Source organism: Micropterus dolomieu, linkage group LG06 (assembly GCF_021292245.1).
Source record: "Micropterus dolomieu isolate WLL.071019.BEF.003 ecotype Adirondacks linkage group LG06, ASM2129224v1, whole genome shotgun sequence".
NCBI lineage: Eukaryota > Metazoa > Chordata > Actinopteri > Centrarchiformes > Centrarchidae > Micropterus > Micropterus dolomieu.
In genome coordinates this window covers 4,582,890-4,599,475 of record NC_060155.1, presented here as the reverse complement: position 1 = coordinate 4,599,475, position 16,586 = coordinate 4,582,890, and the positions used below count along the sequence as shown (strand labels likewise).

Sequence of the window (16,586 nt, the reverse complement as noted above, 5' to 3'; positions counted from 1 at the left end):
GTTTGTGGTGCTGCTGCCTTTCACTGCGATAGGCTTTAGGCAAATGTTGCAGCGTGGTGTCTGTTGTTCCACATCTGTCGCAGCAAACCCATACCAGTTCCAAACAACAGATGACTTTATTCCTTTCTTGGGAACAAACTTCCCGCTCTCACCGGTAGCCATTTTGTCGCTTGCTGTTGCTGTTTAGTGTATGATGTTGTCGCTATGGGAAACGAACACTACGGAAACCCCGGGGAGCCAAAAATGTGCTATTACACAAAAACTCGATTTACTTATTTTTTAAATCGCCCGCAACAAAAAATTCGAATTAATTCATTCAATCGATTTTTCGCCCAGGCCTACGCAATATATATTAATATTTATATTGCCAATGTGTGAACAGATTGTAATGTAACCTAAAAAATGTGACCTTCCCTCTGCTGTCCTATAACAGCATGTGGATTGATTATTATGTAAAGGACTCAGGACAGTTTTTCTGGGAAAATCCAAAGAATGTGATGTTTATGCACGCTCCTGAGTGCCACGTCAAAGCTAATATTACTGCAAAGCAAGTGAAATATTGGAAAATTGTGTTTTTAGCTGGCAAATGTTAGCTAAAGTTAGCTGGCTTGCTAACGCAGACAAATTGATGGCTAGTTAATGTAGCAAAATACTATCTTGAGTGAGTTGCATCAGCTAATTCATCCAGAATCTCTTGGCTGATCTCGCTGGTAGATTGGCTGGCTGGCTTGCTGAATTCAGTGTTCATTACAGTGTTCAGTCTGGTATATGTCATGTGCCAATACTCGCTCAAGCCTACGGAGTGTGAGCGCAAGCAACAGGATGCTGACTGCAGATCAGTTAACAGGCGTCAAGCGTTTTCAGAAAGTTACTCATAGGACCTTTTATCTGTATAAAACATACATTCAGCATGTTCGTAACCATTGACACAGCTGTAGCTGTATAGTGTAAATATAAGTTGTAAAATATGTGACCACAGTGAAATAAAATAAATCCACTAAATAGCTGATTTTAGCTATCAGTATATTTAATTTTCTTTCGATTCGGTTAAAGAGTTCCATGATAACATGTGGAATAGTACATGTCATGTAAAATATTAGACCAGAGTGCTTTATCGGTCAGGCAATTTGAAATCCTTTATGTTTACAACATCCCAACAGGGCAAGTGATCTCACACACAAACAAAAAGAGAACACCAGCTCATTTACTTTTTAAGCTCAAATATGTGAATGTGTTGAAATCGGCCGGACGCAGTGATACTCCTGACTACTGTTGCATAAGGCGCTAAACCGACACAAGTCTAATCCAAGCTGAGTCCATTCAGCCTGGTGGGCTGCTGAGTCTTTGAGCCAGGACTAATCAGACTGAAAATAGCAAGATGTGTAACTGTGTTCGGATTCTGTTGGGAGACTAAGGGGCATTTGGGTTCAAATGAGTTTAGCAAGTACACAGTGTAACGGTCACTCAGCTTGAGGATTGAGTTTATTTTATAATCTTTTGCCAATCAATCAATTTATCACCAGCAGGCTTGTCAACTAGCTACCTCTGGTACAGGTTTCTTCAGAGTTGGTTCACTTATAGTCTCACAGGGCCACTTCTTAATATTAAACAAGAGTACACACACTCACTTTATATCTCCCATAATTCCAATCTACATACAAGCATATTATTCTACTCGTTCTTAACAAGTGTTGTCAAATGCTGTACCGGTGTGCACACACACACCCATTACATCCATCATTCCCACAGCCTGTGCCATGCAAGCACAGGATAAGATTAATATTTCTATTAACAACATGTCTGACAGTAGAATATCTCTCTGCAGAATATCTTTCTGCTAGAAAGAGAAGACTGTTTGAAAGAGTAAAATTTTGTGGATAGGAATGTTGCCACTCTTCTGTTAGCTAACAGCAGTGATGTTCTTATTTTAATTCCCCAACAGTCAGTCGTCCCACAGCAGCTGCTGTCACACAGACAGATGATCGGCCGCGCTACTCTCTCCTTAATCTTGGTGTGTTACAGTCGTATTATGGGAGTCCGTTTGGCATTGCAGATGGCATGCTGGGAATTTTTATATTCTGATACCACCAAAGCAACCCCTTTGAATGCATCTCATTTAATGGAGAGCACTACAGGATTTAATTTTCCAAACATTCAGGCTATGGGTGCAAAATACTAACGCTGCTCTCCTGTTGTTTTATAATTATGCAGCCTTTTCTGCAAGTTCTCAGAGGAAAAACTGTCTTCATGCTGTACATCAGATTTTTGAACACTAGCATGTTTTGTTTTGAGTGACAGGGTGTTGGCTGTGAAAAGAGCCACTCAATAAGGAAAGAACGTAGCATTTTCACTTCAGATTAACCACCGTTTTCTGTTTTATTAAAGTAGCTACTGTTATCTAGAAGGATAAGGCAACAAAGCATTTTTGCATGGATGATGAGGGCACATATTTTGAGTGCTTCCCTGTTTTATAAGGTGCACACACAGACGGGTCGGTGGCTCATGCCCTCCGGCTATGATGCAGTCCAGATTAGTTTTGGATAGGAACATGAATCACGCCTGGATGTGTTTATGAGTGCAGAGGAACAATACATACTCATCCAGCCCTACAAAAGCAAACGCATGGAACAAAAGTCTTTACAGAGATTGTTGTTGTTTGTGATGGCAAAAACATTGTAGGAGTGTGTTTGAAGTTAAAATGCATCATTTATGACTCATTATTAGCTTTCTTATTTTATTTTATTACATGTCATGTATAAGAGAAGAGTCTACAGCCACGCTAGCAGCTCTGCGAGGTTGAGCTAAATGCTAACATCAGCATGCTAACATGCTTGCTATGATAATGCTAACATGCTGTTGTTCAGCAGGTATGTCACCATCTTAGTTTAGCATGTCAGTGTTTGCTAATTAGCATTAAACACAAAGCTGAGGTGAATGGGAATGGCATTAGTTTTGTAGGTATTTGGTCATAAGTCAAAGGAAGTTGTTCATGTTCTGGGAGGTTTGTTATCCACCTTTTATGGTAATTCATCCAATATGTGTGGAAATATTCCATCCCCGACCAAAGAGGTGGACCGAGTGATTGACTGATCAACATTGCCAACCCCAGAGTCCTGCTGTTACTGTGGCAAGAAATGTTTTGTTTCACTTAATCATTTGTGTGTTTTTTTTTATTATATCTGATGAAACTGTTTTGTTGCAAATCACTAATGAGCCAGAAAGTATGTTTTGAAATCTTGAAGTTGAGGAAATTGTTGAGCCATTGGTATTGAATGACAATCCTTCCAACCATCTCCAGACTTAACATGGTCATTTGGCGTGATGATGAGGCAGGAAAATTTGTACATCACTGCCCTCTAATACAGAAAACAATGTATGTTGCTGTACTTGCATTGAAGGAACATGGAAGATGAATTCAATAGTGTGTCTCTGGTCATGGTTGCCATTTCACAAAGTAACATATGCTTTGTGTTTTCACAGAGTTGAATATGGAATACAATCCATCGGACCATCCGCGGGCCAGCACCATATTCCTCAGCAAATCTCAGAACGATGGTGAGTAGGTCCGTTTCATATAGAAATTGACTGATTTATCAGGTTTGAAATTGTCCTTTTAATGCATACTAGATTTAAACTCTTCAGCGTCACCATGTAAGTCCGTCAAACACATTTGCCTCAGTTTCACATACATCTATCACACGGAACATACTTAACATGATCATGAAATACAGTCAAGATAATGAGGCTCTGGAATACCGTACTGTATGTAGGAGCTCTGATCTCAGAGCAGTTCCTTTGTGGCTAGCCGCGGTCTGCTAATTTATGCAGTTGCCCAGAGGCATCTGACTGAGAGCTTCAGCATCCTGTGGGGGGGGTCGGTTACACAGTGACAGAGGAAATATTAACATGTTTCTTAGAGCCATAAACACCACAGCATGAGATCATGAGGCCTGAGGAATAAACAGCCAGACAATGATGTTTTGTGAAGTAGATGAAAACTGAATCTGATAAATGCTCTTTCCTATTCCTGATATTGACTCTTTTTCTGCACGGGCAACTAAATAAAGAAGGAATGAAATGATGTCTAACAGGGACAAATGAAAGAGCATTACATTTTCGATCAGATGAAAAGCAATGATTATCATTGCTTGTAATTTGCAATATTTAATCTTGTCTTGATAAAAGGTGTTGGTTGTCTGTATAGTCACATCTTGAGATGTCTTGTGCCATTAAGCTGCATTTATTGAAAAAAAAAAAAGTCTTGTAAATATGAATAAGAAGAGTCTGCAGGTTGTTTTTTGGTCTTTTCACTGTATTTATTGAAAACACCAGCCTTATCTTTTAATTCACTGGGTTTCCAACCTTTTTAGCTCGTGACCCTTTTTACTACCCCTCATCAAGGTAAAAGGTACAAGGTAAATTAATGTCAAAGTACAACAGGGTTGTAAAATGAGATGCAGTTTGTAGTTCCCTTTATGCTACAACGCCAACAATATAAAATTATTTGTATTTGTATGGTAAAGTGCTGAGGATGATTTTACAAGTCTCATAGCCTGTGGGAAGAAGCTGCTCTGCAGTCTGGTGGTGTGACAGCTGATACTTCTGTATCTCTAGCCAGATAGCAGCAGAGTGAACGTGCTATGGCTCTGGTGGGTACTGCCTTTTAGTATCATTTGACAGGTTGCATATCAATGAGCTGTGTGCAGTTCAAACAAAGACTAATGTTCCCTTTTCAAGTTGAAAGGTATTCTGCTGATGTCACTTTATCAGTGACTGCTGCAAATGGAATAAGTTTTTTGGTTCCTCTTTTTTTCAGAGATGCCCTACAGGAATGGTGAGTAATCCCAAGTGAGACTTTGTCTCCCTCTAGTGGTATAACAGCACCTTTTCTTCCCTTAATTGAAGCTCTAGTTTATCTCCTTATCTCATTGTTTAACTGTGACCTCTCAACACTTACAAACAGTTTTTGTTCTCTGTTAAAATGAACTTATTAAAGTGTATTAACTCTTTGTTGTGTTTTACTTCTTGTGGTAACAGCGTGTGTTGCTGGTTGATAACTGCTGGGTTTTGTATCTGTCGTCTTTCTTTCTGTAGCGCGAGAAAAACGAAAAAGCCTCTTTGTCAGTAATGTAAGTGTGCAATTGTTTTCAGTTTCTCTCAACAAATCTAAACTGTTATTTCACAATCTTGTCACTTCTTATTTAAATAGCCTATAAAACATCACATTTACCAGTGAACTCAGCTTGTCTTTGTGTTACTTAGAATGAACTAAATGCTAGATACAAAGGAAGCTGAAAATGTAAACCGTCACATTCTTAGGTTGCATGTCGGTGATTCTCATTTGCTCTGTGCATGACACCCTAGCATGCTTTATGTGGGTCAGACAAAAACATGTTCACTCTAATAACAGTCACTGTGTGTGTGTGCGTGTGTGTGTGTGTTTGTAGCATGGAACATCGAGGCGGAAATACAGCTCCTGCTCCACCATCTTCCTAGATGACAACACAGTCAGCCAGCCCAACCTCAAATATACCATAAAATGGTAAAAACACGATAGAAATGATCTATTACATAGGAAGAGATGTATTATTCGTTATCTACAAATATGTTATATTCAGTATCTCACAAAAGTGAGTACACCCCTCACAGTTTTGTAAATATTTGATTATATCTTTTCATGGGACAACACTGAAGAAATGACACCTTGCTACAATGTAAAGCAGTGAGTGTACAGCTGTGTAAATTTGCTGTCCCCTCAAAATAACACATCACACAGCCATGTTGTAAGATATAACCAAATATTTGCAAACATGTGAGGGGTGCACTCTTTTTGAGATACTGTAAACCTAATAACATGTGTATTATTTTTCCCTATACAGTGTAGCACTGGCGATTTACTACCATATAAAAAACAGGTGGGGATCCTCACAGTCATTTTCAATACTTACAGTGCAAACGGTATTCTCTGTAAATTCCAAAACTAATTTAAGCCTTGTTTCATTGTTAAGATTTTAATAATTTCACTGAATCAACCATGTAACTGATTTTTCTCATGCCAGGGACACCGAAGGAGGAATGCTGTTAGATATATTTGATGAGAAGCTTCATCCTCTTTCAGTAAGCCTTCATCAGTTTGTATAAGTATCTTTGCTTTGCACATCTGTTAGATTTGCCTCCATTCTTAAAAGTTAGTATTGGGTCAGATTTTGTTTTGTCTTGTGTCAGTGTATTAATTGTTCTTTTAAATCTCCTCCTTTATGTCGTTTCCTTGACCCTGCCTGTTTCCCTCCTTCCCTCTTTACACCCATATCTTCCCCTCCGCTCTTCACCTCTTTCTTCCATCGCTTCTTCCCTGCCCTCCGACCTTCTTTCAGAAATCAGAGGTGCCGCTGGACTATGACCAGCACGACCCGGAGCAGAAGCAGATCTACCGGTTCGTCCGGACGTTGTTCAGCGCCGCTCAGCTCACTTCTGAGTGTGCCATCGTCACACTGGTAAGATTTTATAACCTAACCCTAAAATGTTTATACAACACATGCGCATACCCAAATGTGCATCCTGGGTGGCTTGTCTGATAGAACAAACAAACAGACAAGACAAATTTCTTCAAAAAGCTTTCCCACGAAGGTATGGTGCAACCCGCCTTAAACTGTGCCCACACAAACACACACAGTTTCTGTTTAGGCCCCAGGGGACATTGCACCCTGATGTGTTGAGACAAGCCAGGGATGTGTGTAAATTGGTGATGAGACGGTGCATCCAAAATCCCATGGCGTCGATGTGTGTCGGTGAGACCAGTGATGAATGTAGGATGCCATACAGGAAAGAATGAATGTATACCTCCTGACAGCATTGAGTTAGAACAGATCATCCACCATTTTGAGACCTCATTAGGTCATGATGGAAGTTCCAGGCTTGTAACTATTGTGTTTTTCACACCATTTGAAAAGGCTTTTGTTATTTTTTGTCAAATCATCAATTCGTTTAAATCATTTCCTTTTGCCTTACTTCCAGGCCCAGTTTTCAGTGATGTCTCCTTGTTCCCTGTTGTTGTGCAGGTGTACCTGGAAAGGCTGCTGACCTACGCAGAGATTGACATCTGTCCGGGTAACTGGAAGAGGATCGTTCTGGGTGCTATCCTGCTGGCCTCGAAGGTCTGGGATGACCAGGCCGTATGGAATGTCGACTACTGCCAGATCCTCAAGGATATCACCGTGGAGGACATGTGAGTGTATTTCGTGTTAAGAAAAGGGATTGTTTTTATGTTCGGGACATTGGTTCAGAATTAAGTTAAATATTAGGATTAGCTCAGAACTGGGACAAAAAGGACGAGGGAGATGAATCCCTCAAAATATGGTACAAGGGTCAAGAGCAGACTGCTCGCTCTGAGAAACTCCCTGACGTGTGCTGCTTTCTTAGCTTTTTGCCATTTTTTGGTAGGTAGTGAGTTAATTATTTGACTTTCCATTAAAACCTTGCAGTTAGTTACCAGGACTGTTGCCAGGACATGAACACACATTGTTTGTGGGGATAAAAGGCATGGACTTGTATTGATATTCTGTATATTTTACTTATCTACATGCAAGGAGGCAGATGTTTATTACAGAAAGCCGCAGTCATGTTAGGTGATGCAGAGAGTCTTTCATGAGTCAACGTCCAGCTCCTCCCTCTCAAATAGGAATGAGTTGGAGCGCCAGTTTCTGGAGCTGCTGCAGTTCAACATCAACGTGCCGTCCAGTGTCTACGCCAAGTATTACTTTGACCTGCGATCGCTTTCAGAGTCCAACAATCTCAGCTTCCCCCTGGAACCGCTCAGCAGAGAAAAGGCACAGAAACTAGAGGTGAGACGCTTTCATTCTGCTGTCCATTCACACGCTGTTCATTGTTTTCTGTCTTTTAGCCATTATGTTGCTTTTCATTTCATTTGCTTTCTATTTGTTCTTATTATTTCCTGTTATTCAGTCAATCGCCAATAAAATGTAAAACCACTGTGAAAAATTTGAAGATGTCTTACTTGGGCACCCCCCAGTGGTAGTATTCTGTAGTAGAGAAGCAATGCACGCTGCTCTTTCCTACTACTACAGTCTTTGCAGATCAGTGGTGGAAACTGCAAAACAATTTTCATCAGAATGGTCAAATTTTACTACCAACACAAATGTGTCATCAGAAGATTTTTTAAAGTTGCTATATGTTCATAAGCATTCAACAAATAGTGGCTTTACTAATCTAATCTAAGATTATGCAAATAGACTGAAAGGGAAAACATTTCTTTAAAAGACATGATTTCTTTCACTTCCTTCATTAAAACCCTTTGCATGTCCTCTCTTCAGGCTATTTCCAGGCTATGTGATGACAAGTACAAGGATGTACGGAGAGCAGCAAGGAAGCGCTCGGCCAGCATGGACAATCTATGTGGGATCAGATGGGTTCCTGCAATCCTCTCCTAACCACTATTAATCTCCCTGTACTTAAAGCTGGCACCAGGCTGGTTGAGAAAACTCTCAAGGCCCACATTAGTGGAGACAGACCAACATGGTTCTGTGTCCGAAAACTTCACTTTGGATACCCAGATAATACCAACATGTGGAATTTGGTGGAGTGATTGAAACCCGAAGTCACCCTCTGGACCTCACAGCTTCAAGCAGGAGGCAAGAAAGTGAAACCACATCTGGAGTAGTTTCTGGTGGTGAGGGGCTTACCAGAGAGGTTTCAGACTTAACCTAATGCCTTCACAGTGCCTCAACTTCTGCCTCAACTTCTGTTCATGAAAGAGAGAAGGACGTTCCAGGTTGTTATGTCATCTGTGGAGAAAATTCAAGTATTGGACCAACCAACAGCGTCCTGCACAAGACAGATGTGAGCGCTAGGACATGGACCTGTGAAGCTGTCTTAAAGTATGGCACTCAATTCAGTTTTCTGACTAATCTGTGTCTGGCCTAATTTGTAAGATTTGACATAACCTGCCTTTGAGATGGTCCTGCAACTTCACAATGAAGCATATTATTTATTTTACCTGATTATGTGAACTAATGTGAATAGTTACAGCTGCCTGAACCCATAGTACCTGTAGAGTTTAAAAAACGGTAGTGTAGCACTGGAATTTCTACCGGTTATTTATTTATTATAACAATAATACAAGTGTTAGCAAGTTTTCTCCTTTGGAAATCTTTATATTCAAGTTTTACAGTATTTCTAGTGTTTTTCTCAATACTCAGGTAGTCTGTTTAATCTTTCGATTTATTGTGATGCAAATAGAAGGAGCCAGAATGAATAACAAGTTGTGACAACATTCCCACATATGTCACTGACGCATTCTGACATACTTATGGACATAATCAAACAATCATTAAGAGGTTCCAGTATTCATTAGATTTTGGTTACATCTCAACATGACTTGGTCAAGATATTTTAGCAGTTTGTTTTTAGAAGCCCCATTGAAGCTTTGAGTGGATTAAGCAGACCTCTCTGCTGACATCTAGTGGACATTTGTTGGAAATTCTTCATTGGGAATGACCCCTTGAGATGCACATGCCTGTTTTCAAGGGGGTCCTCAATGACAAATCAAGTACAATATAAGCACAATTAGACAAATCAACAGAATAAAAGCCAACAGTTCAGTATAATGGTCTGAGAGGTGTAAGGAGGCACAGCACTGCTTTGTTCTTATTTCGGCACCATAGAGCTAGATAACAAAACATTCCATCTCCAGTACATTTGGAAAGGCATAAATAAAAAATCTCCAGTTTCATGAATCTCATGCCCAATAGCTCCTTACCCCAGTGTCTGCTTGTTTGATGCTGATCATTTAATTTAAATTGAAGGAAGACAGTACATCGATGTATGCAGTCCTTTTTAAAACCCAGCAACTAAAAATGCATTTGCATGAACCTACAAACAAAGCTGTTTTTCTTAGTTCCTCACGAGGTCACAGCTTTGAGTTATCAGGTAACAGACACTCGTACCTTGCTAAGGAAAAGGGAACGGAAAGTTAACTTTTCAACAGTAGTCTGGACCAAAGAAAACTATGAAATGTGGGTGTGATCATAATACATGACCTCATAACACCACAAAACCTAAAAGAATTGTATCTCTTCTTTCGAGCAGGTGGTTTATAGTTGGAAACACAGTTCTTTATAAAAACAACATTTGGATGTCACAAGTATGATCTTCCAGTAATCAGCTTTCTCCAGTGTGTCAACAACAACAATGTGTCCTGTTGATCCGTCCTTAAGAAATAGTGTCCGTGGAAAAAAGCACCAGTCATGGTGTACGCCCCAAAATTCAGAATGGTCCAGATTACTAAAAGAATAGAAATAAGCCACTAAGGGTGTATTCATTCACTGTAAAATTATTTTGTCATTGCCTGTAAAATCAGGATTATTATGTGGAACATGCAAAAATTGGACAAATGTGAAATAATTGCAGCACACTTGTACACTTTTCAAGATGACGTAACTTTTTAATCAAGATACTCGCTGACTGTTGAGCCAAGTCCTTAGAAGTGTTTAAAACCGTATTTCCATTTTCAACTGCTGCAGGCAAATAACTGATCAGGTTCTGATGTTTTTTTTTCTCATTTGTCTGAAAACTAAAGCACTAAAATGTAATTATTTTGCATATGAACTTTGTACAATGTATAAAGAGTTCAAACTGAGACAGGTCAATTGTGAGCTATTTAAGGATGGGTTGATTTGTGTTTTTAATAAAAGAAAATGCTCTTGTCTAATAATTTTGTTTTTAACAAGTGATTTGCAGATTTGATACATTTCTGACAATGAGCAGAGGGTTTTGTTTCACAGCATTAAATATTAAGTTGCCTTTGATTTTAAGTGTCTACTAAAATAAGAATCATTATTATCTGTCTTGTGATTATTACCTTAATGTGATTTAGAGAATGACTCAATGCCATTTAGCTGTCTGACTTTATTTTATGATTGTCTATTACAAGCCTGCCTACGTGTGATTGTCAGCTTCCAGTAACGTTGACTGGTACCTTGACATCCCAACAATGCTTTGATGGCAGCCTGTTAAGAATAGCTCTCGCCACAGGTCCTGACCTAAGAGTGTGAAGCAGAAAGAAAACATTAGAGGTGACTGTATTTAGTGGCAAGCTGTGAGGGTCAGCACTGTAGTTTTGGAACAGTGTTAAAGGGGACAGCAACTCGGGAACTTCTCCCTGATTTAGATTTGTCCGTTTAAAAGAAGCTTTTCTTGAGCGGTTTGGGTTGTTTTCTGCGGGATCAGGGATAGTGCTGAACAACGAGGATGATAAGAGCAACAGATCTCTTCATCACTATCAGTCACAGTGTCTCCTTTATGGGTACGTTTTTTTCTTTTGTAGTTAACAATACTGCCTTTTAGCACCTAAGCTATGTTAGTATGTCAGTATTTATTTTTTAAAAGATGGCAATAACACATTCTTTAACCCAAATCAACAGTAGATGTAAATGTCTCTGAAGATTCTCATTTATCCAGATCGTATTTACCCAAGGTGGGTTAAAATCAAGGGCAACAGGACTTTGAAGATACTCAAAAGGCCTGAACAGAAGAAGCCTCTTGTATGAGAGGCAAAACATCTCAGTTTCTTCAGCCAAGTCCAGTTGCCCTTGATTTTAACCCACCTTGAAATAAAAAGTGCTCTCAGCTTAAACAAATATAAAAAATCAGTAAAATGTTCTTTTCTTAATCCAAGTTGTGATTAAGGTTAAGACTTCTGGTAGGATTTCTGTGCTTGGTTATGATTTTCTTCTTTAGTTACTTCCTAGTATGGTGAATTGTGTCTCCTCTCTCAGTTACGAATTTTGTGTTTTTGCCTCTGTCATTTTATAATAATCTAGATGTTCTACATTTAATAAGATATATTTTAATTTGATGCTTTTCTTGTTTGCTTTTCTTTTGTTTCATCATCGTCATTGTGTCTTTAAATCCTATTTTTTCCCTTCGATGTAATCTCTAATTACCCCACTGGGATCATTAAAATTTTTTCCATTACAGGCAAAATCTGGTGGATGTTGATGCTGGTTTTACGTCTGCTAGTCCTGCTGCTGGCTGGCTTCACCCTCTTTAGTGATGAGCAGGAAAGATTTATCTGCAACACCATCCAGCCAGGCTGCTCTAATGTGTGTTTTGACGTATTTGCTCCTGTATCCGTCTACCGTGTCTGGCTCTTCCATCTTATTCTTCTCTGTCTCCCCCATGTGCTGTTTGCAACCTACGTCATGCATAAAGTTATGTCGTACCCCTCTCCTGGAGGTTTCTGCAGAGACAGGAGTCGAGGAGCTTTACCTTTCACCCTTGAGAACTCCATGTCCTTCCATAAAGCTCCACCTCACAACCCCCCACTAGAATGGCGAGTGCCACGCTTCTACTGCGCCTACGTCCTGGTGGTGATTCTTCGGATCCTTATAGAAGTGGTTTTCGGTGCATGTCAGTTTTTTCTCTTTGGTTTGTCCATTCCTAAGAGATTCCTCTGTTACGAAGCTCCCTGCACATATGGGGTGGAATGCTACATCTCCAGACCAACTGAAAAGACTTTAATGCTCAACGTCATGCTGGGTGTCGCCTCCTTGTCTATTCTGCTAAGTTTGGTTGACCTGGGGAGCTCCATGAAGGCGATGGTGAGATGGAGGAGGAAAAGGGAAATGTTTATGGAGGAGATGAGTAAAGGAGAGCAAAGCAGTGTTTTTACAACGACAACAATCAGTGAAGACAGTGATGTTCTTTTAACCAGAAGAATCAGCCTGAGTGGGAGCTCAAAGAATGGTCTCAAAGAGGAAAAACATGCTGCTGCTGTTGTGCCAAATGGTGAACGTCTTCCTACAAAGGTGGATGGTGGAACTGTAATTAAAACCAGTGAATCCACTAATCATAAGAGGCCAGAAAACAAAGATGCTAAGGCCGAGATGTCTTGGTCGCCCACTCCTGTGAGCGCTCCAGTACCAACTCACTTTGTCCTTCACAGCCATCTGAAACCTCCACTGTACCGTTGCCCCGACAAGGAGCCGCCACCAAACTCTACGGTGCTAACACCTATGGGTGTCAAAAAGCTGGGGCAGTACACTCCAGGTGGGGCAAACTCAGGCCAACAGTCTGATGGCAGTGAATCTGAAGACAAGAGGGCATGGGTGTAGTTGACTGGTGACTGCTGTACACCTTCCTTTAAAAGGCCCGGATATTTAGCTTGAACTATTGTTGTCAGCATGAATTCATATAAAAGAGAAGATCTGCTAGAAATTATAAAGCTGCACTAATGAATATTTTTATTAATGATGAATCAAATGACTATGATGTGAAAGGTGTCGTTTGTCGTGACAAACCCACAGAGATACTATTAGCAATGTTTAGTTTTACAAAATACTGCTCTCATCAATGCAGCTGTTTTCAAGAAGGTAAAATAAAACCATTGTACTCAACAACATCTAACAGTAGTAAGCTATATAGCAAGCTAAATAGCTTAAGCAAGCTAATTAACAAAGTATGCTAGCAAGTATCTGACATTAGCAAGCTAAAGAGACATATTTTTTCTCAGGAGTTGGTTGAGATGTAAAAGAAAAATAAATATTGGTCTCACATTTATCTGGTGGCTAGAAAAATGACAAATCAGTGATACTGTTGAATCATATCTGCTTGATATGTTATGGTTTGCTATTCACTATAGGCATAGCAACTTTATAATACGATTGTAAGTAAGTAAAGTGTTTCCAGCATGTTCCACTGCCCAGGAGTGACCAAAAAGTCAAGGAGTGTGGCTTTGAAAAAAACATAGTTTAGCTTAGATTTTGAAATGATGCAAACAGCTTAAGGGCTCATAGGACACAAATGTTACATAGACACATACACATGCTCCACAACAGATCAAAAATCAGCCACCTTGTCTCAATCTTCTGTTTTGAGTTTTCATGTGGCAAAAAAACGACATGTTGTTTTTCTTGATGCATGCTTTCTGAATGTTGTTTTTTTGTAATAATAAAATTACTAAATTGGTCAGATATATATTGTTCAGTAAAATGCAATTGATTTACATTGTTTTAATTTTGGCATGTTTGCTTAACACCCTGAACTGAGAAGATCATGTGAGAAAATGAGGCACACAGGCTGACCTTGACAAAGAAGTATTACAGTGCCCAGCTGTTGTCTGGATGACTGAGTGCTTGCAGCCATAACAGACACACTGACCTGAACTCTGACCTCCCACGTGACCGCTAGACGACCCAGCCATGACCTGACTTAAGCCAGCCCTGCTCAGATGACACAAGACCTTCAACCCTCTCGCTACCATAATTTGATATTAACTCAGAATGCAAAACAAGTCCCTACCATTTGACCTATGGTATACATAAAGTGATTTATGACCACATTTCACTTTACAGTTGATACAGTCCTGTATGTAGGATGTTTGTGAAGATTCTCAGTCAACTAGATCTTACCTGGACTTGAATGAAAATACTTAAAGATCTCCACTCCTGTCTGATCAAAACAATGACAATGACAAAAGAATGACAGCTCCTAAAGCCCCAGCGTAGCCGTGAACCTAACACATGCCTCATGCGCTTCTCATTCTTCTTCTGCTGTGGTATTTGGGGCAGCAAAGACATGTAGAAACATTAGCTGGCTGGCCAGTGGTTGGTCGGGGTGCTCAGAGAGAGGATTGTACAGTCATTGGTGGAGGTCAAGAGGTCACACAAGCAAACCTGGCGACTCTAGACATGCGTCAACCCGTATCTCCACAAAACAGTGTCCCTAAAGTGACAGTATGTGTCTGTTGTTGCTGAGCCTCCGACAACTTGTCAACCTAACACTCTCACGTGCAAAACACAGACAGAAACAACTTTGCAAGCTATGTGTCCTTGGCAAAATCCCAGCCATGGCTGTCTTAACCCCCCCCCCCCTAAAACAAATAAAACGTCCCCATCCCACAAACAGTCTGGTGGGATGGGTTAATCATTTGATAACTTTTAAAATAATTGAAAAATAAGAATTGATAATATTTTCAAATTAAAAAGATAATATATAACATTTCATATACCTGTTTGAGACTAAGCCTTGTTGTTTATGTGATTCAGTTCAATATAGACTATAACTCATTTTACATTATGAAACTTACATTTCCAATGCTTGTCAAGTTATTTCCAAAGGATTGAGCATTACCTGAAACTGAAATGATCCAGAGTTTTGAATTGTGAACTGTGTAAGTTCTGTCATTTGTCTGAGTTTTCTACAGAAAAATGTCTTTAACTGGTAGATATCTCATTCAAAAACAAAATGCCTCATATGTGCACTCTGTGTTGTACAGCTGGTTCAGACATCAATACAGAGCAGCGTCAACCTGTGGCTTCTTCAGGTGCACACTCCCATCTCATGGGTGACAGACGGAGGAGATTGAGAAGTAGGAGAAAAAACTCAACATTGACCACAACAGCACATCAAAGGAGATGTCAGAGGCATCAAAAATATCGATTACCCAGCATCCTCTTCACCTCTGTGGTTGTAGTTTAGATGAATTGGGGGGGGGGCGGGGGGTTGTCCCTGATGGCTATGGCTTGGAAAACAAAAAATCCATTTTATTCTCCTTTGATGCTGACGATAGAGGGATTGTGGGGTGGAAAAGAAAAACAGTGATCCAAGAGTGTTGGTTTTGTGCAAAGGACGGCTGGATGGCTTTGAGGTCTTGTCTTTGCTTTGACGTCTTTTCCACAGATTCGTTCTTTAAGGAGCGTGGCCTTACAAAAGATATGCTGCTCTTGAATATACTTCTGCAAATAGGCTGCCGACCGCCATAAAAAGGATTTGAAACTGAAAGGCTGCTTGGGCTGAGATCAGCCTTGACTTGCCTGTACCTTGGAGAAAGCTAAAGGTCTTGTGTGTGCCATTTAAAACACCAGTTAAATTGATTTTACAACCTTGGTACGATTATCAACCCTCACAGAGCAGATTAAAACTCATAAGCTTTGTATTCGATCAAAGGGGCACTTCAGTGACTTATTATGGCATTTTCATAAAGATGGGGGATTACTGAGATAGGCCTACAGAAGAGGTGGCGATATCCACACTTGTAGTCTCTGGTATAAGTGACGCTCCAAAACCATTGGATCCTACATTTTCCATAATGCAACCCAATAGAATTTTGTCCTTAAATGCTCAGGTTTTCAAACTCCATGCACCCAGTTAACACAAGTGTTCTAACTATAAAATAATCCTGCCGACCCGGGGTCTTTTTCTCAGATATAAGAAAGCTCCATCAAGAGTCACAGAAGACACAACTGCTTTCACAACTCGACTCCTTGGGACAAGAAAACTGACCTTCGACCTTTGTGTGTAAAATTAGTGGAGTGAGAATTAATTCAGCCTAAAGATTAAGTTCAAACTAATAACTGTATTTGAGCAAGATTTCTGTTATGTGATATAAGTAGCAGAAAAAGATAAGATATTTACATGACCTTTGGCCTGTCACTTCTACATCCCTGCCCCTGCATGACTTTTCACACAAGCATGTGAGCTGAAGGAATCTTAAATTTATTTATAAACCTCGTATTTTACTGACTTTGACAATTTCCTGACATTTCATCAGGTCAAAACTGCCGCACGTC

The 16,586-nt window shown here is 39.9% G+C and overlaps 2 protein-coding genes across 3 annotated transcripts; both read left to right on the top strand.

The window, feature by feature from the left end:
- Positions 1-3,476: 3,476 nt before the first annotated feature.
- LOC123973038 (cyclin-Y-like) lies at positions 3,477-10,729 on the top strand. 2 transcript variants are annotated; one of them, XM_046052884.1, is made up of 10 exons: positions 3,484-3,555; positions 4,817-4,834; positions 5,095-5,129; positions 5,448-5,542; positions 5,880-5,915; positions 6,060-6,117; positions 6,375-6,494; positions 7,059-7,225; positions 7,679-7,841; positions 8,331-10,729. In XM_046052884.1, exons 1-10 carry the CDS (start codon positions 3,489-3,491, stop codon positions 8,445-8,447), a joined length of 876 nt encoding a protein of 291 aa, XP_045908840.1. In that variant the 5' UTR covers positions 3,484-3,488; the 3' UTR covers positions 8,448-10,729. The 2 variants fall into 2 exon arrangements, with proteins under 2 accessions (XP_045908841.1, XP_045908840.1); XM_046052885.1 differs by lacking the exon at positions 4,817-4,834 and having other exon boundaries at positions 3,477-3,555.
- Positions 10,730-11,301: 572 nt separating this feature from the next.
- LOC123973037 (gap junction delta-4 protein-like) lies at positions 11,302-13,130 on the top strand. The gene is made up of 2 exons (XM_046052883.1): positions 11,302-11,320; positions 11,995-13,130. The coding sequence occupies exons 1-2, from the start codon at positions 11,317-11,319 to the stop codon at positions 13,128-13,130; spliced, it is 1,140 nt and encodes a 379-aa protein (XP_045908839.1). The 5' UTR covers positions 11,302-11,316.
- The last annotated feature ends 3,456 nt before the right edge of the window (positions 13,131-16,586 follow it).

What these genes read in the sequence shown, in the direction of transcription:
- LOC123973038 (XM_046052884.1), top strand. Translation starts at nt 3,489, where the DNA reads ATGGAATACAATCCATCGGACCATCCGCGGGCCAGCACCATATTCCTC. An exon ending in AGAAGCTTCATCCTCTTTCA is followed by an intron (nt 6,118 to 6,374) that starts GTAAGCCTTCAT and finishes ACCTTCTTTCAG; the next exon opens with AAATCAGAGGTGCCGCTGGA. An exon ending in AAAAGGCACAGAAACTAGAG is followed by an intron (nt 7,842 to 8,330) that starts GTGAGACGCTTT and finishes TCCTCTCTTCAG; the next exon opens with GCTATTTCCAGGCTATGTGA.